This window comes from Vidua chalybeata, chromosome 7 (assembly GCF_026979565.1).
Source record: "Vidua chalybeata isolate OUT-0048 chromosome 7, bVidCha1 merged haplotype, whole genome shotgun sequence".
Taxonomy (NCBI): Eukaryota; Metazoa; Chordata; class Aves; order Passeriformes; family Viduidae; genus Vidua; species Vidua chalybeata.
Window position 1 is genome coordinate 15,050,701 of NC_071536.1, and position 25,773 is coordinate 15,076,473.

The 25,773-nt window shown below is 43.0% G+C and overlaps 1 protein-coding gene across 1 annotated transcript in view; it reads right to left on the minus strand.

Annotated features, from left to right (window-relative positions):
* The window catches only part of ITPRID2 (ITPR interacting domain containing 2), a 40,433-nt gene extending 14,869 nt beyond the window's left edge, over positions 1-25,564 (minus strand). The window contains exons 1-11 of the mRNA XM_053947439.1: positions 25,497-25,564; positions 24,936-25,211; positions 24,785-24,836; positions 19,748-19,797; positions 18,851-18,907; positions 16,184-16,220; positions 14,876-14,974; positions 14,207-14,415; positions 12,731-13,413; positions 9,065-9,137; positions 2,818-2,906 (exon numbers count right to left, since the gene is read on the minus strand). Of these exons, the coding sequence (XP_053803414.1) occupies positions 2,818-2,906; positions 9,065-9,137; positions 12,731-13,413; positions 14,207-14,415; positions 14,876-14,974; positions 16,184-16,220; positions 18,851-18,907; positions 19,748-19,797; positions 24,785-24,836; positions 24,936-25,152 (1,566 nt within the window). The 5' untranslated portion in view covers positions 25,153-25,211; positions 25,497-25,564. The remainder of the gene's footprint in view (positions 1-2,817; positions 2,907-9,064; positions 9,138-12,730; positions 13,414-14,206; positions 14,416-14,875; positions 14,975-16,183; positions 16,221-18,850; positions 18,908-19,747; positions 19,798-24,784; positions 24,837-24,935; positions 25,212-25,496) is intronic.
* Between the last annotated feature and the right edge of the window lie 209 nt (positions 25,565-25,773).

The following is a 25,773-nucleotide window of genomic DNA, read 5'->3' on the forward strand; positions in this document are numbered from 1 at the left end:
TAACAATAAATTCAATATTGCAAGAAGATTAGAAGTGGCAAAAGAGTAAGAGCTAGAAGAATACAATGCTAGTATTTTAGGTAGTGATGACAAACAGATAGCTGGGTCATGGTACAAAGCATTTCCCATTTATGAAGGTTCACAACAGTGAAATGAAGGGTAGAATTAGGAAATGTATACAGAGAAGTGAGGAGAACTGCAGACTGTAGTGAAACTGTGTTACAGGACAACACCAAGAATGGGAAAGCCAATCTGCCCATAAACTAAGCCTGTTTAAATAAAGAATTGTTGAAGACTGAGAATATCACATTAGGATGTGAATCTCAGTTGAAGACCACATCCGGTACTATTAGCCCTTCCTTCTTTTCTCCCAATACTTCCCCTTTTCATTCTAAATCACAGTTTAAACCAAAGCACATAAATGAAGGAGTTGCTAATTTAATAGATAACAAATGGCAGGAAAAGCATCTAAGAGAAAGGAAAAAAGAAGAGATCTATTCATTGTAAAGCATATTCTTGAAGCTGGCCTGACTGACTGCTGTATTTACAAGTGCACAAGACATTTCCCTAAGAGTATGTGGTATAAAGTACACTCTTGGAAATTTACCATAGTTGATGCATGAACTAGAAATTTTCCTATCTCTACTTTCTGCAGTTCTTGCTGCCATTAGGATATTCATTATTAGTTCCTTCTAAAGAGATAACTTATGATGTTTGTCAGGCAATAGTTCCTTCTCCAACCATCTAGAAGATTTCAGCCATGAATGTCACCTTCACAAGTACATACCTAACATGGCACTCACTGACACAGCCACAAATTATTGTGAAAGAATGTGGAGGTCCAGATGATTTTCAAGTTAAAGGTACTAAATGAGCAAAAGATTATAATGTTTAGGTGAAATCATGTGGGCTACATGTGTGTCTATCTGTGCCCTAATCCTCCATCACGTTGTTCAATTATGAGTAAAGCATAAGAACTTGGATGGAGAATTCTGGCTTCTTTGGTAACACGAACTCCCCCTTGCAAAATACCCTATCTCAATGTCAAAATCTCCCTCAGAAATCTTAATTTTGGAAGTCAGAGATGAAAGGCAATATGGTTCAAATTTTGAGTTCTCTCCTGAGCTTCAGAGGAAGCCTATGGATGCTAGAGTCAATAATTTGACAGTAGATGGCACTAAATTACCATACTTTTAAGAAACAACATATACTCCTCTGTATCCCCTTCATCTTTTCACAGGTTCTCTTCTCCAGCTGCCAAGTTTTCATTTCCCCTAGCTGCATCATTCATCCATATTTTCTGAATTCAGCTCAGCACTTGGTCTGAATTAAGGAGTGAAGGTGGCGGAGGAGAGCCTAGCAATGCCATGGCACAAACCTCATGCAGCCTCAATATACCTTTTCAAAACAGCATAACAGAAAGCAGAAAAATATCTTCCCTTTACAGCCAACACAGATAAACTCCAGCAATATTCCAGTGAAAGGGTACTTAGCTGCAACATACTTTTGAGTATGCTCTTAAGTGGGCTCTTAATCAGGTTGCAACCAACATAAAGTTTAGGAGTGACCAATTCTCCTCTAAGTCACCTTCTAACATGCCTGTCAACTTCGGTGCATTCACAGCTCTGCAGAGAGCTAAACAATTATGTCAGATCCTTATGCTCTTTGCAGGGACTCAGGATCATTTTTCCCTTTATTCATTATTACTCCCTTTCTTGCTCTTGGAAAGCATTAAGCTGATGTTTAAGGGAGACAAAGACTAATGCTGCCTTGGCTTTTATTTTGGTACTCAGTTGAAGAACTACTAAATCAGAAAACCCAGAATTCCAGTATCAAAATGAAAAAGCAACACTGATGGATTGAGAGGGTGAAAAAAACTCTTCCTAGTAACTGCCCAACAGCTTTTAAAATGCTTGGTGTGCCACAAGGGAGAAGAAACATATGGTAGCATAAGAAACAGTTCAGTAGATACAAGCAATAGAAATGAAATTGCTGGAGGTACCCAGAATCCCATCTATTCCTTTGGGCTGTGGTCTAGGTCCCAGGAATAGCTGGCCTTGAGAACAGGATCCAACTCAAGGCTTTTCTCTGTCTGAATGACAGGCCAATCAAATCATGGCTATTACTGTGTGAATGTTTTAGGAGAACCAGGAGAACAGCTCTCCAAAATATCAGACACAATGCTGTGCAAGCATGTGTATTGAGCAGACACCTAAACACCAGGCTGGAACAACAGCTTTCCCTAAGACATGAGGTCTCTGGTCAGCATCATAAAAATTTCTGGGACTAAGATCAAAGAAACTGGAACAAGAAAGACCATGGAAGGTCAAGATCAACTAAAATTAGTCTATCTTCACAGTAAAGCTAGTGTCAAATTGTTTCCATTTTCTGTCAGTTGTTAATTAAAAAAAAAAAGAAAAAAGAAAAATATGCAGGGGGTGGGGGAGAGCAAAACAAGGAAAGTGGGAAGGCAAAAATTAGAAAAAAATGAAACTATCAGCAAAATAGCTATAATCTTTCAAGACCTTAATCTCTACCCACTATTGAGAGGAATTGACAGTGAGAAAAGATATACCAGTAACAGCAAACAGAACATACTGAATTTAGAGCTTATTCCTGTCCCAAGTTTACCATTAACCTACCAGAAAGGCTTTCAAATTTGAACACAGGGACTCGGCATGTCCAGCTCTGAAAATGACGATTTTATAGGACCTAGACTGACAGTCACAGTAGCAGTCAAACACCAACATCCCTCCTACCCTCCCCTGCTGTTTCATACTTATCAGGAGTATTTCAACCACAGGATGAGAACCTTACCTGAAGCTGATTGAATGGAGAACAATCTGTAGAGTCCTCTGCGAAGCCACTGCTGTCAGAGTGCTGACTCGCTGTCCTTAACAGCTGATCTGTTTAAAACAACCAAACCCCAACTGTAATTGCTTTACAAATCACAGCCTTTCAAGACCAATCACATTCAATACAAGCTTTCCTTTTACAGCAAAGTAACATTAAGTGGATAATACAATTGCTTTTCAGATTCCACTTTGAACAAAACAGAGAAACAACTTGCTTGTTTCAAGCAAAATGTCTCTCACCCAAAGCCCTACTTGTGAAACTTTAAGCAGCAGTGGAAGAGAAACCATTTTTTACATTTTTCCTTCCTGTGCTGTAGTAAAAAACCTCTGCAGATATTGCCACTGTTGGAGTTTTCCTTTCACAAAACCGCATCACTGATTAATTCACACACAGGCAGTGGAAGAGTTGCTTTTGTGTTGAAAAGTACAGATTTGACACCTCTCCTGATCATGGGAGATACTGAAGATCACTGGTCTCCTACCAGCCTACGTCATCCCACCGACCCAAAGGGACAGCATCACATGAGCAGAGAGGGCCATGTGGAGGACTCTGCCAACTGCTGGAGAGGGTCCTCCACTGGGCTAGCAGAGAAATGCAGAACATCCCTTACACAGGAATGGGCAATCTGCCAAAGCCCATTCCAAGTGCTCATTTTATACACAAGAGATAAGATCCTCCTGCTTGTTCCCTTCTACTCTCATTAGGTAAGCATTAAAATAGCCTAAAAAGGCTCTAAACCCCTAACTGCTTCCCAGGAGTGATTTCCTTTGGTGCAAGCACTGCACTCACTAAGCAGCTTTGCAGGGAGATCTCAGCAAGCTCTGCAGCACACTATTGCATGTATATTGTTCCTGACTGGGCACAGGAAGCACCCACCAAGTGCACCATTTACCTTATGGCACCAGGAACATTTTACTCAGCCTGAGGTGGGCAACAACCTTACCCCACCTTTAGATCTCAGCAGAAGTATAAAATCTTGGAGATGGGAAGTAACTACAGTGGCCTGTAGCCCCAGACCCCTGCCACCTTCTCCTCTGGAGCCTTAGGCAAGAGCTTGCTGCTATCTTCCTGAATGCTCAGTGTAGAATTTTGCCCCAGTTAAATGTCATAGAATAATTAATCCCAGCTCATAGCTCAATGCATTGGCATGCATTATGAAAACTGCTGGATATTCACAACTAATTTTTTTTAGTATTAATTTTGATAAACATTTTACTAACATGGAAATAAGTAAAAGCCTGCACGGCCTGTGAACACCAGTAGAGGCAAACTGCCCACTTAGCTTCTATATCAGTGATGTCACACAGCTTTTAGGGAGTGCCTTTCAAATTGTGCTGCTGCTGTGTTATCATGGTAGCCACAATATCCTGCGATGACAAACAACTTTTCTACCTCAAGACAGACATCCCCACCCAACTCCCAGTAAAGACAATGGAAATTACTTCCCTGAGAACTGGATCTTATTAACTGCCCAATTCGATTAGTACAGCTGAAAGACCATGCCATGAACAGCTTGACACTACAGCTGAAGCTGGGGGAAAGCTGTTACCTTCTTCAAGGTGAATAGCTACCTAAGTTTGTTGCCAAACACTTTGGCCTCCTCTGTCTCTTTTCTTATCTGGTGAATTTTAATTTAAGAGGAAAAAAACACTACTGGTGAAAGCCTTAGCCTCTCTTAGGGAAGAGATCTCCATTAGTTCAGATAAAGCAATTCACCAGTGCATGTGCTGGCATCTGTTTTCACATGCATGAACTTCACTACTGTTCAACAGAATACTGATCTGCCCCTTTTGCTTCCTTCTCAGTCAGTATTTCCTTTTCAGCTACAGAAAGGGAAATTACATCTATATGTTTTCTCAAATCAGTTCTTGGGCTTCTCAAAGACACAGTACTAAAGTTAAAATCAGTCTTTCAGATAATTTTCTATAGCACTGGTTAATTATGAACATGCTTTGACAGCCTTACAGGTCAGATACCACTAGGCAAGGGATCAGCCCAGAGCAGTCATTCACACTGGCCTCATTTATCCATGGCAAGTGACTGGCACAGAATGAATAGATTCATAATGCCTTGGTTCAAACTAAGGAGACATCCCCCTTCTACAGTTATCCCTTGCCTTCTGTGCTAGGGAGCTGCTAGGATTTTTTTAACATTTTAAAGCAAATCAGAAAACACATTTTCTGAGTAGTCATCTGCTACCACACCTTACCCTTGTCTTTCACATGTTCTTAGAGTTCTCCACAACACCACTATGATGTAATGCAGTCAAAATTTATAAAGAGCTCTACTGAATCAGTAGTGAAATGACAAGGTTTGGTTCTGTAAAGACTGGAAATACCAACTAGTACACTGGGATATACAGATACATAATGGTATCCACCCTCTTGACAATACTGATCCAGCTACGTAGCCTATTCTATAGCACCTGGATATCTCTCAGATTCAAGCAAACAAAGGTAAAATAGGAAAACACTTCAAAAAAAGCCACAGAGTTACATTTGACTCTTGACTAAACAGCCTCCTGGCAAAGGAGAATGTTAAGACAAGGAGTTTGCGATGAGATATGGCTCCCCTCTCTTCACCTCAAATGCAGAAAATTCAGCACCAAAGATTGGTTTATAGGGGCCAGCCTGGGATCATCCCTTCCCTGTGTAACCCCAGCAAGGCAACTGTACCTTCTGCAAAAAGCTACCACTGCACAACATAGCCACTCAAAGCTACTGTCAACACTACACAGAGGAAATCCTCTGAACTACTGGGAGGAGGCCAGGGGCAGGATAACAACGAAAGTGTGGAAGAAGGAACCAGTACAACAAACAAAACCAACAGGAACAATCCAACTCCCATCCCAGTTTAACAGAGCACAAATTAAAATGCTTCTTAGATTGTTGTTTTAAACTATATTAAAAAAAATCAAAGTATATTTAGGTATGACTATGTGTCCAAAAAAAAGTGTGCATTGATAAATTAACTAAATAAACTGAAAATGTTCAAAACAAAGAACACATGATGAAGAAACAAGTCTGTGATTTACAAAACGTGAGACCAGATTCATCAGAGCATCCCTGTCAGGGAAATTATTAGTTCATCTATTGTAACGTAATAATGAGCTACCAGTGTCAGTCTCACCTCTTCTGAGTCATTCAACTGCTCACAAAGAAGAGAAGAAATACGTGGAAACTGTCCATAAAGTTTTAATATTTGTTTCTTGTACCTGCACTACTGGAAAAGTTCCATTGCACTTTGTATTTTATAAGATAATAATTAAATTAACATTCCCAACTTAACTATGAGGTATTTCATTATGGGATTAAACATCAGCTGTCCCTTCTTTGCATACTGATCACACCATGCACCCCAGCACTAACAAAACCAGCCCAATAGGAAGCCCTGCTGCAAAAACTCTCTGAGTCCCTGGGGATCTCCTTGCATCTGGACAGATAAGCACAGACTCCCACAAATACTAAATCTGTTCCAGATGTTTTCTTCTCACTCCCCCATCTCCAATCTCTTGTGGAGCTGCACCCACAGAAAGCTATAAATACAATAATATATTAAGGACAGGAAGTGCTGATGATGTGCTTTGTTCCCTTTCAAGGATTAAATTTGCAAAACCAATAACCACTTTTGACTATCGGCGTAGGAGCCTTAAAAGAGACAGGTCTGTGGCTGATCAAAATTTCACGCAGCCATGTTGATGCCAACAACCAGACATTCATGAATTGCAGTGTCTTGAGAAAACTTTTTCCTCTAGGCATTGTGCCTCTATTTGTCTTGCTTTTGGGGCATTTTTTGGAATGGAAGGTGCTGCTCTATGATATGTCAGTAAGAATTTTGGTTTTGCACTAACAAACCTTTCTAACAGATAACTTTGCAATACTCTTTGTTATAGTGAATATTTAGCAGCGCTGTATGTTTGCAAACTAGCTGCAGCTTTTCATTCTTGTGTTCCTAAAACAACTGAGATAAGAAACATGCTTTAATTGCAAGTCTAAGCAACAGTAGACTGTGTTGTTCAACCATAATAGTCAACAGTCAGCCAGACTATTTCAGTAGGAAAGAGAATCTCTTTTTTTTTTTTTATTTGAATACTTCACTTCTTATTAAAGGCCCTCTTAACATGCCTTCCAAACCCTTGTAAATTTCAGAGAAAGCATCCACAGCCCTCTGTGTACATGTAAAATGACACTGCAAGGCTTATAATAATCTGTACCAAAGAACACCAACCCTACTAATTGACAAAGAAATACCACCACATAAAAAAAGAAGTACAGAAGTATTCCTTCAGGGCAAGTATTCACCTGGAACAAATCTTTAGTTTATGTGTGCTTATGCACCGTAGAGACAAAGCCACTGAAAAAGGGGGTTTGTATAAGGATTGTCAACTGAAATCACATTGCAACAGAGGACCTATGGTTGAATTTCATGCTGATCCCACCTCATGAAATTGCTAGTGAGAGTGGCATTTCACATTCAGACACAATGGCCGGCATTCTTAATAAGTGACCACTAACTTTGGATGCCTTCTAACTTGGTGAATATCCACTCTCTGAGAAAGCAGGCCTCTATGTTTTCTCGTGTTGGACACCTTGCAAAAAAAAAAGTTGGTTACAGTTTTTTTACATTTTGGGTAAGTTCTCCATCAAATGTTCTCCCTCTTGGCAACTTAACTGAAATCCACACAGAACAAAATCCTAAATTTTTCGCATCTTCCAGGTGAAATAAAATGCTGGTCTCAGACTAACTTTTAGCAAATGTGCAGGCATTGATACCCTTGTCAGATAAGTCATAGAAACTCTAGGCAATGCCTGCCTGATAATAAAGTGTCACCACTAATCTGTGCAAAGTGTATTCAGAAATAGGTGGGGGACAGTGCCTGGGAAACAGGACCCAGCACGGCCTGCTTCTGTCAGACTGAAGTTCCATTGTAACTGTTGGTACCTTTCAGCAAGTACACACAGAACCATCTCACTTTTCTTTGTTGTGTGATGGAAGAAGAGGATAAAATAACTACCAGGAGCAGAAAAGATTAAAAAATTATTTTTTCTCCTCCCTGACTGCAGCTCCTGGCTCCTTAACTTGGTTTTCTCTGAAAAGCTCTCCCTGAAGCTGGAGAGGCCAGGCAAACAGGAGACCTGCCCTATGAAGACTGCACCTCTGATCATGCAGTCATGTAAAGCAGGTGAAGGAAGGAGGAAGTGTGTAAGGAGGAAGTAGTGGGAACAGTTAGAGATTCAGTTTCTGGCAATCCTTAGTGGCCTGTGTTTGTAGCAGAGGAAGCTTAGTGAGCACCAGGCTGTGTAGTGCAGAACACTGATGAACAAGCAGCACAAGTTATCACCAATAACCAGGCACTGCCCTCCAACACTTACTCCAGGACGTGCTCAACCATGTCAATGCAATTCAGCTGACAGTTCACACGACTGTCAATTCATTTGTGCAAATAAGAGGATTTCTATTTCTTTAGACAGGTTTTTCTGCCTCTCAAGTATCTAGAGATGCTATTCATTTCACCAAGAAATTGCATGCATCTAAGCACCTCCCTAAGTGCAACAAGCTCTAGTTCCTCTTTAATTAAATGTATCAGCTAGAGAATGGACTTCACTTGTTCACACTGGGCAAAGTAACAATCCCAAAATAACCTTAAAAATCAGCTTTATCCCCCTCCCAAGCCATAAAACACATAAATAAGAATTTGAGATGAAAGCACAAACTAAGTGAACCACAACAGCCAGTGCACAGCGTTCTCCATGTGAGGGACTACAGTTTCCACGTGGGTGTAGAGACACTAGTTTTCTGTGCAGGCAGCCTGCAGACAGAGCAGTAGTGCATAGGAAAAAGCTGCATGTATCATGCAATTTAGGTTTAAAACAATGTAATTTCAGTTTAAATGGGTATCTTAAATTACAGGATCTACTAAGGCAAAAAAAATCCCACACAATCTGAATTAACATTTCAGGCCATCTGAAATATCATCAATTATACAAAAGTGAAAACAGCCAGTGAGGTTATAGGGCTCTTGTCTTGCCTGCAATTTGGTTGCCACTTTGTAGTAATGTTCTGTGATTTAGCTAAAAAAGAAACCCAGATCTTTTTTATTTCTAGAGGAAAAAAAAACTTTAGAAGCTTAAAATATCTGAATCAGCCTTTCAGAGATGGAAGGACACTCGGCAGTCTGCTGTCCTCACAGAAGTTGCAGTCTACTCACCTTTCCTTGACTTGGTCACTGCTAGCTGATGTGTCGCTGAAACGTGAGGTAGATCCCCCTCTGTACTCTGGATCTGTCAGGAAGAGGAGATTAATATTTTGTCAGGCCAACTGGAATATATTCCTGTGCTTAAGAATAGCTAAGCTATACACACTGCACATGCAGGAGGAGGTTCTGGTGGTTTTTTCCTCCAATTGAACAGCCTGTACTGGTTGAAGGAACAAACTGTGATCTCCTTGAACCAACTTTCACCAGGCATTCAGCAATGCTCCTGCAGAAGAACCGTGACCCTTGGGCAGCACCTCCCACGCAGAGCACAGACCTCCCCTCCGGTTACCCACTGCACACAAAAGACCTGGAAATCACATCCTGTGACAACACAGAGCTCTCAGTTCCTCTTTGACAAAACACTAAAATTACTGTGTAAAAACACCTCTGACCACCTTTACACTACTGTCTTTTTCCAGTCAGAATCCTTGGCCCTTCATTTGAATATAAAGAACAAGTACAATACATTTAGAAAAATGTATCGGGAGATCAGCACACATGGACTGTCATCTGCTGCCCTACCAACTATTTCCTACAAGCCACCAGTCCTCCAGCAGAAGGACCCAGACCCAGCCAGAACCTACTCCAGACTTGACCATGCCGCTACTCGTAGAAATAATTCTTCTATCTTCAAGCACGGAAAAGGAAGATAATGTATTCAGATCCATGCACGTTTCAACTGGGAAATTTAAAACTACATAAAAATGAATCCTTTCACTCAATAACTTTGTGAAACACAGTCTTATTAAGAAAGCAGTTCTCAGGCAAATGTTCAAACAATGAAAAGAATATGTCTAAAAGCTCAACAGGGAGACCTTTGTTTGGTTCAAAACCTAGAAAAAGTTCTCTTTTTGCATGTGATCCCAAAAAAATCCTAATGGATCACACGCAAGTCTACATGCACAACTCCCCTGTCCAATTATCCCCAACCCTTCCCTCTAATGAGCTGCCAGCCCACTTTCAAAATTATCATGCAAATGAATTTATTTCAATTTTTTATCAACTTAAAAATGTAAAAATCAAGATACTGATGTTGATAAGCCAAAATAAGTATTTGGCTAAAGAAGAGGTTATATTTGCATTGATCTCATGCGTATAGCAGCCACAATGATTCATTTTCTTAGTTACAAAGGTTTTCAGGAGTACTTGGCCTGAACTTTTTACCATTAGTAAGTGAGCAGCATTACTTTTGCATGATAAACAAAGCGGCTTCTGTTCTTTTAGGAGATGAAGACTGTACCAAAGGGGTAAATCCTTATTTCATCCAAGTGCAGGGGAGCATAGAAGGCGCTCACCATTTAAGATTAGGAAAAATTTAGTTTGCGGTTTTTTTAACAAGGAACAGCACGTAATCTTACAGATGCTTTAATAAAACTAGCCTTCCAGGAAATGTGTCTTGATTCTCTCAAACCTCCCCTGATGGCTAAATTTGCAGCCCTCCAAAAGCTAATCTTCTTCTCATTTAAATACCATCCACCTCCTGTCCTTGGCTGGGAGACAGCATTCCAACTGTGTCCACAGCACGGTGCAGCTCCTCAAGCACACAGAAGCTCTTTCCCCATCCCTCCAGCCAATATTCATGCTGGTAAGTGACCTTCAGGACTGTCATTGGCCACCTCAGGAGTGGGTGTTTGGGGGAAATCCTGCCCTGACTCACTCCCACACTAGCTATCTTCACAGCTACAGACTTCCGGAGGGCACGCAAACCTCCAAGGCATTTGCAAGCCTTGGAAAGAACTTCCTTGATATATCTGTCATCTTTCTTATGCATAAGAATGCACTCCAAGCCAAGCTAGGAAAACAGGGGGAGGAGTTACTGTCACTGTTTCTAGTACAGTTTATTGTTCATTACACCCTGCTTAGAGACTCACAAAAATAAAATCACACTGCCAGGAATTGTTCTAAAATGTCTTCAACAAAACTGAATCCCTCCCTCCCAGGGATCTGTAGGCAGTTGATAAGTATATAGTATATTGCATAACCAAAAATTCACCACAATTCTATCCCACATCATATGCTGTCTTGCCAAAACAGCTGTGTTTGCTTGCCTGGCATCACTGCACAAAGTGTGCAACCAAAACTTCGCAAACGCATCGTACTTGCACAGAATTCAGCGAGTCTTTACAGCCAACTTACTCTGAAGGAAAAATCCACACCTCTTTTTAATATACAGACATGTATATAAATGTATATAAAATACATTAATTGTTTCAGTTTTGCCCAAGGGTACCAAAAATGGATTTCTCCTCTGAAATATATGGCAAAATGCATTGCTGCTCAGTCCCATCCAATTGTGCCAACGCAAACATTTTTGTAGCTACACATCAAGCTGTACCAAGAAAATTATCTGGCTGAAAACTAAGCCAGGAAAAAGAAATAAATCAAAATACACTGAGTTTCTTTTTCCCCTCTTAACTGGACTAGTCCTTTGTTCTGGTTCAGTAGATGGCTACACAACATGTGGGTAGGACACACTGGAATGAACAAGTGCTAGGAACCACAAGAGGCTTGATTACCTTTTTTTTGCTTAACGACTGCCTTCAGCTACAACATTAGTTGATCTAGAAGAGCTTGTCATGACAATATGACACCAGACACAATATCTTCTAAATCATCACTTCATCATTCACTGTAAAATTCTGGGGCATTTCTATTCACTTGCTTTCTTAATTTCACCAATGAAATCACAGTATCCTTCATTTTATGTATCTATTTCACATAGACGAAAAACTTAACTACTTTTAACAGTCATGTTGAAATGTGCCACAAAAGCATCTACTCATTTAAGAATATTGAGACAGTTCTTACAATTTGAGCTGTAAGTCTATACAAAAATTGCATTCTTGAATCTGTAGGCTAGACGTTTACTAGCCTAATAAACAAATCACTTACAGGAACCTGGGAATTAAAATTCCTCTAGGACAATTATCAATATGAAAATGGATATCTGCATATATGAAGATGTTAAAAGACATCTAGCACAGACTTTGTAATTAAGCCATTGCCAAAAGTCATGTCACAGAGACCTTCAGTGTGTTAATTTCCAGAGAACAAATAAGTCAACTTAGAGTAGATCGTTATCAAAACCGAAAGTTGCACAAGATGAGAACTTCACCCTTCATGAAAGCCCCTCCTCTGTTTCACTGCAACAAAACTCCTGTTTTATTCACAAATGTAGCTTTAATAAACATCAATTAATACACTGAATTTACTTCTAGGCAACAAAAGTTATGATTTCTACTTAACAATTTAAGTAAAGTAAAAACTAAACACCCAAGGTTTTGCTGCATACAAAGCCTAACCTAGATTTACTTACACAGGGAAAACTTCCCAGGAGTTACACCAGTGATAGCAATTCTTTCTGAATTTGATTTAAAAAAAAAACAGAATGAGAACTTTCCCACTGACTTAGGAACAACAGCAGCAGCAGCACTAAGTTACTTTATTAAGAGGATCAATTAGAGCAGCCTGCAACTGCTGAGAAAGCGCAACACTTAGAGAATTTAAAGTATTCCTGGAGAAAACACTGTCAACTGCACAGGAGGGAACATTCCTGTGCTGGCAGACAGGGAGTTATGTAAACTGTAAGCACAAAGAAAGTCATGTATCTTCACCCACCTCTTCCATCTCAAAGGAGTCCTTCTGCTGCAGCATAAGGTTCATTATGGACGGGTTTGCGAGGGGAGCGCAGGGGTCTCTACCTGGCGATGCCGCGGACAGTCTCTGTGTCAGGACACTGCTGTCGGAGGTGCTGGAGCTGCTGCTGAGCCCTGGCGAGTCCAAAAGACCAGGTTCTTCGCATGGTCTATCCTGGGCACCGGCCAACCTGCCACCCTGCCCGTCTGCTGGAGGCACAGAACCCTCCTGCGCAGCAGGGAGGTGCACAGGTCTCTCTGCGTTTGCAGCCTTTGTCTGACTGCCGGCTATCTCCTCCTTTACAGTGGCCAAAAAAGAGGGACAGTCTTTCTTTTTAGGATATTTTGGCAATTTAGATTCATTTTTAACATCATTTTCCTCACTCCCTACTTCTGCTGGACTTTTCCCTTTTTCAACAGGCGAAGGACTTGTGGAGCTGCTGCCATCAGCTTGCTGTGTGCTGCACAGATTGAGTTTTGACAAGGTCTTCATTAACCGACTGGCTGTGTTGCTGCGATTCAGAGGGGGAGGGCTGGACGCCTCTTTGCTGGAAGACACTGAATTCATACTACCAATTTTCTGCAAAGGAGTCCCAGAGACTTGAGAATACAAAGAAGAAAAAGCATTGGCCACAGTAGTAAGCACTTCAATCTGACGAAAACGACCTGCACAGGAACGAAACACAAGGCATATCTGAAGAGGGAATTTTGATCATAATCTCTGCCCAACACCAAAAACCTCCTCCTACTTTTATCAGGGGCCTCTAAGGCTGAATGAACACTTCCTAGGCCTGTAACATGAAAGTGATACCCTACTATGGAAAAAAAGAATCTTTAGTAAAGGCACAAGAACAGCATGCAAAGTTCTCCTGAATTAAATCAGTGGCGTATGTGTGTGAATGCAAGTTTATTTACAAAATGCTAGAAAGGAAGTGCTACTCACATTGCTCTCTCCAGCTACAACTAGACAAGGACAGCTATGCTCTCATTTAAGCAGCACTCATTACTGATCCAACAAAGCTCTTGTCCAAGTCCATGGAAATACTGCCCCAGATTTCAACAATGACAAAAATAGGTCACTGCCACCCAGAAAAAAAATCCCACCCAGGGACTGAAGAACACCAGAAACAGAGGGATATTGCTATTTTTTTCAGTGCTCTAAAGCTGCAACGGAAGAAAAGATGAGCATGATACAAACCAGAAGGCAGCATACCTTACAGGATGCCTTTTATTTCCCTCCCCCACTACAAACCCTTCCACGCATCCCAAGGAGTACCACCCTGGTGGTCATCTCTTGCCTATTTAAGACCAAGCAAGAGTTTTATTATGAATTCTGAATGGAATGTTGCCTTTAGGCTTTAACAGAGTTTTGCCAGAATATTAGATACACACCTCTTTTGGGGTTGTTTACATAGTTAATAAACTCATAAATAAACTGTGCTTCAAAAAACATACTTACTTGTTAAAGCAAAACTTGGATTTTCCACTTCCATGCGCTGTATTTGGGCATTCAAAAACACTTTGATATCTATCCCTCTGGCAAATGATGATGAATTAAAAAATCTCGCTGGAATTTTTGAAGCAATATCTGGTTCATCTCTTCCAAACCCAAGGTTATAGAGCACTTCTTCAGGATCTTCCTCATAAAGCTCCAGTAATTCAGAAACACTAGACAAATGAAAGATGTTAACCATCTACATGTCTCCTTCTAAGATCCAGTCCCTTCTATCAAACTGCTAACTCAGCCCAGTAACCACTTTGGTTTATTGAACTTTTGACTCCTACAGCTCAGACTAGTTTTGGAAATAATTGTGGAGATCTCTGCATCTAAAGTTTTCATTCCCATCATGAGAGCCATTGGCCCAGACACATCACAGATCCAAACCCGTAATTTCTACAATCAGTCCTATTCTGCAGAGATCAGATTTTAAAATGCCATTAAAAGTTCAGATATTTTTAATGTTTAGGTCCATTTGTTAGCATTTACTGAAAACCACAACAAAAGACAAACAGAAGTTTTCCAAGCAACCAAATGAAAATTCCCTTCTCAGCTACTAAATGCAGCAATGCACATAAAACAAGCCAAGTCCATTTAACTGAGACACAGACCTTTTAAGCATAGTTTTACCTTGAAACAGTTGCGCTGCTTTTTCCCGAGCCGGTAGAGTTCATACTTCTCCCCTTCTGATGGAACTGCAGCCTCCTGTCCTTTGCCAGTACACCATTGCTGTCAACACAAACAGAGAGGACCCCTGCGATAAACCTCTTTTGTTCAGGGACTTGATTCTCTGTCTCACTGGAGAGCTAACCTGCCAGCACTGCTGAATTTCTCTTTTCCCCTTCACTGTTATCTGGTTTATATTATCCATGTCATTTATTGAAATACAGAAACAAAAGCAAACCCTGGGCCACCTCAGTAATAATGTACAGACGGTATGACTTCGAACGCAAATGCGAGCTGAGAAAACAACCCCTGATCTGCCCTTGCTGCCCCACCCTCCTTGTTCCCACCCTCCTCCAGTAAGGAAGCCCAGCCTCGGGTGAGCTGTCCTTGCCCTGCCTTTTCCTGCCTCCCCTGGGCCACTGCCTCCTCCAGCAGGATCACCCTCTCCACGCCTCGGGTACCCTGCTCACCCCAGCTGCCACCTGTCCGGACCTGGCTGGGGGAGCTGAAGAGGCTCCGGGCATGGGGAAATGAAGCAAGACGAGCTCCAGCCCACACTGCTGGCCAGTCTCTTTCCCAACCCCAAACTATTTCTTCCCTGCATCTGGAGAAACTGCCTGAGCATTAGGTGGTATCCTGGGTTCAAACATACTTTTCCTGTTAATCTCTCTCAGGAACAAACTGTTCCCCGCCCCGAACAGCCACGAAGAAACCAAAGGTGGCAGAGGATTCACCTAAGAGTGTATATTTATTTATGGAGCCCAACTCAGGAGGAATAGAGAAGATGCTTTCCACAGGGCTGTGCAGTATTCACTGAAGTCTCAGTGGGGTTTTAGTTTCAGCACATTTTATTTAGAAGCTCTAACCATCTTTCCTACCTCAAAATCGTTTTTCCCCACTCCCAAAAGACATCTGCTGTGACAGGCAAAACTAATTTTCCCTTGAAATTTCTGAAACAGTGAGCAATCAGTGAGGCAAAGAAGGTTAATCATGCTACATTGCTAAGATTTGTCATTTCTCTGTTTTCCTCCTGCTACTCCAAAATCTATGTCAGGTCTGCTGAAAGAATATAAAATCTTTTTTTTTTTTTTTCTGCACCTCCTAACGACTCTGTGTTATCTGGATCACTTCCTTCACTCTCATGTAAACAGACATGAGCAGAAGAGCTTTAGCTCTGTGGAAGCCCCCATGACTTATACTACCCATTCTCCCCCCTGCCCTTCAGTATCAATATTCCTCTGAAGTAAACAAACACAAAAAAAAGATGCTTACCATGTTTCTGCTTGGGTATCACTCCGTAGATGATTAGCTGCAGAGAAAGAAGAAGTAGTTATATCCAAACCTCTTCAGAACTACACTTTTCACAATCAGTATGAAGAAGCAGACAGTGAGCATGTTTACCAACAGTCCTGCATAAACCAGATTTTACTTCTTCCATATAAATGTGACTGTCAAGGGTTTCTAGTATACGGCTGATATAAAAATAATCTGGTTTATTAAAGCTCTGTTTAAAATTAAGTTTCATATGGACACATGTTTACATACTGTCATTAATCTTATTACATGAAATTTAAATTGTGATAAGCTGGTAATTGTTATATAAACCATTTATTGCTTTGCAACTGAAGACAAGATTACCAGCTACAGGGCTGTTCCTGGGTGGGAAGGGGAGGAGGACAAGCAGGCATGCAAATATTACTCCAGTTGAGAAAGTAAAGAATATAAGAAAGGCAGCTGGCCCCATGGCCAAGTGCTGAGACTATTTATTCATCTTTTCATCAGCAAAGTGGGGCAGGGCCCTGGCTGCCTGAGCTGTGCAATACATGGACCAGAGCTCAGTGAAGCCCTTGGTGCTGATGGGGCCAGCAGACGTTGATAGGGCAGGAGGGATAGTTGATAGGGCTCAGAGTTGATAGCCTCAGAAGGGAGGCTGTCTGCCAGGTACCAAACACCTGGTCACCAGGCTGACAGGGAAGTCAGCACTTTCCACAGCTGGATCACATGGGAATGTTACAGGCAGCATTATTTTTTTCAGAACTGAACTTCAGACTTAAATTATGGGCTCCCCAAAGAGGCAACTCAGCATTAACAACTTGTCCCAGGAGACAGGCAAGGAGCACGTATCTGTTATAGCAGCCCTCAGAATCAGCTATGAAAAGAGTGATGTCACAAACTGCCAGGAAAACCCTGCATCTTGACCCACTGTGGCAGGAGGCTAAAGTCAGCAACTGTGAGTAAAATGTGGAAACCTCTCAACCTCTCTCTTGGTTTCAGAGGCATCACAAAGAAATGTATGCAAAGGAATGTATGCAAAACACAGATCCCACATCTCTTTTTTTTAATATTCTCGCCTATAACATGAAGGTAAGCCTATCTGTAAGGATTATCCAGTGACTAAGCTGAACAGCTGAACCATGGGTTTTACCAGCTCAGCAGTGGGCTGGGGTTACATGTCCCTGCCCCATGCCCTCTGCACCATTCACACAGGGCTCTGGCTTGCATCTGGACTCAGGCAGTCACGGCTGCACAAGGGCAGGCCATTCATCCCAGCCTCAAAGGGGCTGTCTGTCTGGCAGGGCACGCAGCCCTGCTCCAAGCAGCTCTGTTGTCCCCTTGTTCTAGGATGGGAAGCAAAGCCCAGCAGAAACACCCGCATCAATACCCAGAAAAATCAACCAGCAATTCTAGTACTGGGGTCTTTTCATCTGAACAAGCTAAATCATGCTAAAGACCCATGAAATCCAGAAGTCCTTGGAAACTATAAGGAGAAAAACTGAAAAGAAAAAAGTGACATGATGTACTAAAATCCACTAATTCTTGTGTTCTTGGTCATATGCTCAGACCCTTGGATTATCATTACACACAAATTTTTTCCTATGAAATCTTTGTACTGCAGGCAATCTAACAAGTGGAAAAGACTGTCAATAGGAAAATTTAATCCTATTTCATCTACTGCAATAGGAGACTCATTTACTACTTTTCCATCAATATCAGATCAAGATCATTACCAGATAAACTTTTCTCCTTAGAAGTCTTAAATCTTTAAAAATTAAAAATATTTCCTTCCTCCAGGTCTTATCCCACTCTGACACTACTGGCAAAACTAATGTGGAAGAAAAGGGCTTTCTATTACACCAGTTCTGGCACTTAGCAAAAGCTGTAATTCAAAAATATTAAAAGCTAAACTGGGAGTTTTGCCTTTTTTTTTTTTTTTTTTTAAACACTGAAAGCAGATAATGACTTACATCCCCTGTCCTACAGATAACCCCAGGATTTTACAAGATTCTGCTGTTAGAACAGAATCCACTGTGCTTTTGCTAGCTCGTTTATGGACACCTCTGATCTATGATCAGCATCAAGGCTAGAAGTCTTTTTCACAAAGTCCACAGGGAGCAGCCACATCTCCTTCCCCTTAAAAAAGGGAAGAGAAAGAAAAGGCAAGCAGCTAGTAACAGAAGAGTCTATATTGTGGTTGATCAAAATACTCAGCTTTGGTGCTTTTCACTTTTAAAAGCACTTAAGAGATTTGCCTCTTGGCTGACAGAATTTCATTCCTCCTTTCAGAAGCTCACACATGCCACTCCCAAGGGATTCAGTGGAAGTGGGGCATGCCTGGCTGCCAAGAGTAACCCATGGACAAGAAGAGCAAGTAGGAGAAATCATTTTCTCACAGCCTTGGTAAGTGCTCCAGGCTGTCCTGTCATCATGGGTATTAAAATGAGAGGGCAGAAGCAAATTCAGGTCTACCTCTGACCTTTGGGTCAGAGACCCAGAGTGTTTAATTCTAGCAATAATCTAAATAACTTCAAAAAGCAAATCTTCCTGCATTTTTTGTGTGCTTCATCCTGATTTTCTAGCCAATGCTGTCCTTCAAAATAAAAATCAGATGACTGAGTATAACTTTTTTGGCTAGAAAAAGTCATAATCTGCCACACCCACCTTCGGCTCCCAGGGATAAGTCATCTTCAAAACTTCCTCCATTTCTCACCAGCATGCCTGAAAACATACAGTTACCAGCTCAACAACTATAATGCTCCAATGTTTTCCTTCCAGCTGCTTATCTAAAGATATTAGCAAGACACTTCATTTGATACAAGAAATAACTAGACTTTATTTACAATCCCTGCATTACTCATGCAGTTAAAATGTATTAAGAAGCAAGAAGTTACATTTCAGAACACAGCAAAATGATTTTGAAACAGAACAACTACAGCACTGCTTTGGTTTTGCACTCAGAAACACCTCCAAGTCAACATGTGAGCAAATTAACTTCAAGAGAGAACCTGGAGGTACCACTCAGCATAACTGTGCCTTCGGCTGCTGTGTTATCTATCCTCCAGACACCTTACCAGGAGAATCCAGAGTTTGAGTCCAGCTGGGACATTCCCCTCTCACCTTCCTGTACCAGATTAGGAGCTAAAGTGAAGACTCCAGGCACAGCAAGTAATTCTTCTTCACCCTGTCACTACCTGCACATTCCCACTGTACTTTGAACTTTAGTATTCAGACCTGCTCGGATAGTAAAATTTTCAGGTGTGGCAACCACAGTTATTAGAGGCAGAGACTGTCTAATGCTCTCCAGTTTGCAGACAAAATCACCTCCCTGTTTTGCACATCTGGAAGTTTTTTTTTTAGAGCTTACTAAGATCTCCAGAAAGACTTATTCAGGTTCTTTTCCCCCTTCAGTTTCTCAGGCACAATTGCTCCCCTGTGAGAATAACTTTGCAACACCGACTCGGCTTTGGTTTGCTACTAAAGACACCAGGTCTCACATGAATGTCCTTGAAAACACAGTTTCCAGCAAAAGAGATTTCAATAGGTAAAATCTTTCCTTACCCTTCAACAGAGGATTGCTTTGCTCATCCAGGGAGGCTCCCAGAGGCGTTCTGAAACCACAGAAGAGATTAACACTACTTAAAAAACTTGCTGCTTCATGTCCTTCCTTACAGCATGTAACAAGCTTGTGATAGCAGCAGTTGTCCCTCCCTCCCTCCTTCCCTCCCTCCGCCCCCAGAAAGCACAAACATCTGACGACTGGCAATAACTTCCTAAACAATCCCCAGCCCTCTAAATAAATACACCTTGCAGAGAAAAACAACAAAACATAATAACTGCAAAGCTCAAACACCTTCAGGGGCAGCAGCCCCTGCTGAGGAATATCAGGGACTTCTCAGCAAAACACCCAGAAAAAACAAGCATAAATTTTTGAATGGATTAATTCAAGCTCATTTATGCAGCAAAAACTGTTGCCATTTTTCTACACATTTAAAACTTCTTGGAGAGAGGGGTGAAAAGTTGTATTTGATGATCAGGAAGAACCAAGATGAAAAAGTCTTGACAGCTATGTTAGCTGTCACTTGCCAGTTCTGATGCTTTACAGGCTGTTCACACTAGTTCTTTTTTGGATGATCCCTCCCATAGCTGTTGCCTGAAGGGCAGGGGATTTGCTGAACCTCATGGTGCTTTAAAGGAGCAACAGAAGCCTCACAAATGACAGGTCCAATCCCACTCTGGGTTCACACTGTATTTGTTGACACTAACTGGATGCTTCCACATCTTGTCTCTCAGACATGTTTAACCAAAGTCTTGTCACTTCTAAGTAGCACAGCATTAACTTTCAAAGCTCAAAACAAATTCAAAAATATAATACTCATAAAGAAGGGAAAAGGAGATGATTTATGCACCTAAATTATGTATGTTTCATTTGGATTTTTAATTAGACAAACACATAAACCTGCCTGAAGACCTGAAAGAAACAGTGCTCTGATACAGTATTTATTTTGGTGCCATAGCCAAATTAAGCAAGGAAAGTTTGCATCTGCTTTCTAACAGAGCTTACACTTCACAACCTTATTTTTTTTTCCCCTCTGAACAGAGCTCACTCTCTCCAGATGCAGCCTGCTGATACGGAGCAAGCTCACTTCAACACGATTTCTGCAAAGCAAAGCAAAGCCCTGCCGTGGTGGGACTCCAAGACAAACAGCCAGAGCATAATCCAGGTGCATTAGCATATTCCAGGTGACAGGACACACTCTGCCGAGGCTCACATCTCCTGCATTTCTCGATGTCTGTCCAGTCACACTGTAAAAAACTTATTGTCTAAACCTGTCAGGCTACAAGAAGCCTTATGTTCTCAGGTAATAACTGTGCTGGATTTTTACTCCCTGGCTCTGATGGGTGTGCTCCCAACCTTCTCCCTCTCCTTCCCTGGTGGCTGCTCCCATGGCTCTATGTTTTCTATGTAGAAACTTGCTGGCATTGACTTTGACAGCCAAGGTCAGTGCTGCATGCAGTGGCTGGCAGAAAGCAGTAAAAGCATCCAGCAAAGCTGGCATTTTCCTTTCGAAATTAAGTCTGTCACCATTACAGTACATTAGCAGCTACCAGAACAGCATCCTTGTCAACCACCTGCCCTACCTACATGGGTGCACATAGCTGCCACACACCCCCTGCCTTTGAAAGACTTGCTCTTAAGAACTAGACAAAACATGAGTTTAAACAATGGGGAAGTACACACAAAAATCCTTGCGGACAACAGCACGGATCGCTCTGCCTTTCTGCACCAGGCTGTTTTCCACCAGCGAGGCCCATGGTTCTGTCTCACAGCAGCCCTGTGCACTTAGGAATGTTAGGGCTGGGGGACCCTTCCCCTTGCTGTGCCCTCAGGATGGGGTGTCCCTGCCTCACACAGCCTCAAGGCTTCCTCTCATCCCAGAGCTCTGTTTGTTCAGCCACCAGTTGTGGTCGGGTGGTCTCTCAGAACAAGACAAGGATTTTGCACTCTGCTGTGGAAGTGTTTAAACCTCAGCTTTTAAAACCGTATCTGGGCAGAAGCCATGTTTATTTTAAACTTGAAGCAAAAAATCTCTTCTTTCTGAGGCATTTCAAGAACTCACTTCCTGCATATCTACAGGAGATGGCTCCTAGATACCTCACACATCCCCTGTATTACTGGCAGAGTTTAAATATATTCAATCAAAATAGTACATGTCATCATAATAGTTGACAAAAAATTTTCTTTTTATCTATCGCTATAATGCAAACACTTGCTTCAACTTTTATGAGCTTTCTCATTACTTCAAAATGCCTTTTCAAAGTACTGGGGAGAGAGAAAGAGAGGCCTTTTCAAAGGTATGCGATTCCCAAAACGTGAATGAACCAGAGACTTTGAGTAACATCTGACAATTTTTATGCCTCCATAATTCTTAACACAGTATGATAAATACTTGCTCTTTTGCTTTTGGGGTTTGCTGCTAGTTATTTCTTTACAAAAAGCCCAAAACAACAAAATGGGTATCTATCCAGGTAAATAACATAGGAAATTAGGAACCCTCCTCTCAAGCAGATGTGAAACAGAGATGCCAAGTAATAAAAGCCCCAAACCACTAACATAAATATCAAAGGATAGCTAGTAATTCTTTTTTATCCATATTAGAACACTATTGATGCCTTTAGAAACAAACAAAGGAATACAACTTATAAGTAGATCTATTTATGCAGTGGGTTGATATTAAGGTTTTTTGTGCTGCTGCCAACTCAAACCAGAAAATGAGATTTTAAAAGTGCGAATTTTCTTCTGATTTCACAAACACATACAGAAACTCAGAAAATGCAAAGGACTACTTTTAGAAAACATGTAACAGAGAAAATATTGTACGCAGTAACTGAATCTTCATTTGTAGCAATAGCTACATGGTAACTTGTTATGGAGCTAACTTGTAAGAATAAGGTTGGGCCATGAACCAGAAATAGAAGCTCTGTTTGTGTATGCCCACACTTTTTAGCAATCAAAACTTGACAGCAAAACCAGTGTTATTAAACAAGTAAGAAATTTCAGAGCGAACGACTTACAAATTGTAAATTTCACAATTGTTATTTTTAAACAAAGCATTGTAGTATCTGCAGGGCTATTCTGTCCTCTGTTAATGCTGTCCTCTTTTCCTATGTACATTGTTACCAAGGATTCTATATATACAATCACTTATAACACTGCCACTTGAATTATCACTTTACTGCACATGCTAGCAACTGTTTGCATGTACATTAGGCACAAAAAATTAAACTATTCTGCAGTTTAAAACATAAGGAACTGTGCAGCCCTTCACAGGCAGCTGGGATTGCATCTTCCGGGCATGAACCGCACACGCTGGCACCCTGCACGCCATAGAGCAGAGGCTAACGCCTGTCTGAATAGCATTGATTGGGAAATCTGGTTTTAAAAGTCCTTCTGAGGAGAACACAAGACTCCTGTGAAAAGACTTACAACAGTAAATAGCTGTACTTTAAAAGGCTACTGTGGAAGGAGAGCAACAGGTTTCACAAACACAAATTACCTAAATTTGTGTTTCTGTATTAGCAAAAGAGTTAACTTGTGCTTCATTTGTTATTTGTAAAACAAGATTCCCATATTTTGGGAACCAACCACCAGAGATGCAAACACATTCCACAGAATGTGTGGTGCCAGTTTTAACAACAGATAGTTACCAAAGCACGGGTATGAAACTGCAAGCTTTTGTTATCACCCAAGATTTTTGGCCATCAATTAGATGTTCATGTTGTCAGTTTGCAGCTTTATGCTATTCCTTAAATTCTGTATGGAATTGTTAATGACTACAGGGCCAGGGAAGGTTCTAGACAGAAATCCTGCAGATTTAGACATAGTGGCAGTGCAGCATTAGGAAGAGTATCACCCCCAATGGCCTCTTTCCCCTCCAGTTCTTACATTTTTTGCCCTTCCCACTCAAAAAATACTTCTAAGAAAGCACTGAATTCATAATACCGATTTTAAGAAAACTGTTTAGTAAACCAACAGGATACCAGATCTGAGGTAAAGTCAGAAAATTTGTCTCCCTTTCTAGCATTTTAGAAGATGGTCTCTCAGGTCTGAACATTATATTTCAGTATGATTTCAAGCCTGTAGCTGCCAACACCCTATCCAAGGCACAGCCTATAAAGAAGAAAACTATATGGAGGATCCTGTAGCTATAAAACAGCCCACACTTCAGTTACAGAGTAAGATCAGTCAGCTGCTTACCGGATCAAGAGATCACAAAGGCACAACTAATCTCAGTGGTAAATTCTTGCCTTAACGTAGCTGTTCTTAAAAGGAGACAGAAACCAGAAATATCAAATAGCAGAGGTCTTGAAATGTCATTGTAAGCTACTGGAAAGCTAATTGTTAGCTTCTCCCCATCAACTCTGCCTCCAAGGGCTGTTAGGACTGAATGGAGAAAAAGGACAAAAGCAGCTGCTTCTGATGTAGCATTTGTGCGTTTATGTGACTGAGGATAAAGAAAAAGTAATTCCATCAATACCTGTTCTAAACACCAATGATTATTTTGCAACAGTAATAGAAACGCAGACTACATATACCATGCCTCAAGTTAAGGACAGAAGACATTAAGAGACACAGATAAATCAAGTTAGTCTAAACTGTGGCATCACTCTTGAAGGCCCGTAAGCACAGGAGCCATGCCGCGGAAGCACCGTTTCTTGAAATCTGCACCAAAAACCAGGCAAGGAAACAGTGGAAGCTTTAAACTGGAGCCCCTCGGTGAGAACCACTGCAGCTTCCAAAGTAACGCTGCCTTCCTGACGCTCTGCTGAGTTCCTCCCCCGGCGGCTGAAAGCCGTCAGGCTCAATAATGAGACGCCAAGGAGCGACGCGGTGCCGAACGCCAGCTCCCCTGTGGCCGTGCGGGTTCGCGGCGCTGCTCCCGGCGCAGCCCGGCCGGAGAAGCGGCCGTGCCAGCGCCGGTGCCCGCTCCGCTCCGCGGCCATGCGCGCCGGGGCCGCCTCCCTCCCTCCCTCCCTCCGCGCCGCGGGCGCTGCCCGGGCCCGCCGCCGCAGCGACCCGCCGGCGGGAGCACCCACCTGCAGTCCTTCAGCCATATCGCGATCTTCTCGTTGGGAACGCTGTGACAGCCTTAGGGGCAGAGCAGGAGAGAGAAGCCGACAGTCAGTAACAGCGAGACCGCCCCGCGGGGGTCCCGGTAGCCCGCGGGCTGCTGCCCCCGGCACTGACCTGCTCCTGCGGCCAGCGGCAGCTCGCCGCCGCCGACATCCTCCTCCTCCTCCTCTTCCTCCTCGTCTTCCTCCTCCTCCTCCTCCTCGCCGCGGGCCAGCGCTGCTGCCGAGAAATCCTCCGCTTCCGACGCCTGCCAGGAGTCGCGGCTCTTGGCCCAGGCCTTCCTCTTCTGGGTCGCCCCTTGCCACTCCTCCGCCGCCGGGGGCTGCTCCATCGGGGCGGTGGCGCCGGCGGGGGCTTCACGCCGGGAGGCGAGTGCCGGAGAGAGCCAGCCTGCCGGGCGAGCGGAGATGTGCCGTCCGTCCGTCCGCCCGTCCGGGGGCCGCGGGGCTGCCGGGGGGCGCGGGGCCGCCGTCCGCACAGCCCCCGGGAGCGCGGCCGCCCCTCCCCGCGCTCACACACCGGCCCGCCCCCAGACCCGGTCACCGCCGCCCCCCGGCGCCCCCGAACGAGCGCTCCCGGCCGCTCCCGGCCCCGCAGGTGTCAGCCCCGGCCCGCCGGCGTCCGGGGACAGCGGGCGGGCCGAGCTCGGGCGGGCCGGCTGCCCGCGGTACTCACATGTCGCGCCGCGGCGAGGCGGCGGCGGAGGCTGCGCCCGCCCGGGCTGCGGGCGGCGGCGGCGGCGGCTCTGACTTCCTCATACCGCTGCGGGACGAGAAAACTCGGCGGCCACGTGACGGCGGCGGGGCCGGCGGCAGAGCGGGGCCTCCCGCCGGGGCCGAGCCGCCGTCTCGGGGCCGGGATGCCGGGCAGGGATGCGGGGCCGCTGCGGCAGCGCGGCCCCTCACGGCCCCTGCCCGGCCTGGGCAGGCTCGGAAGGGCCGCCCGTGGCCTG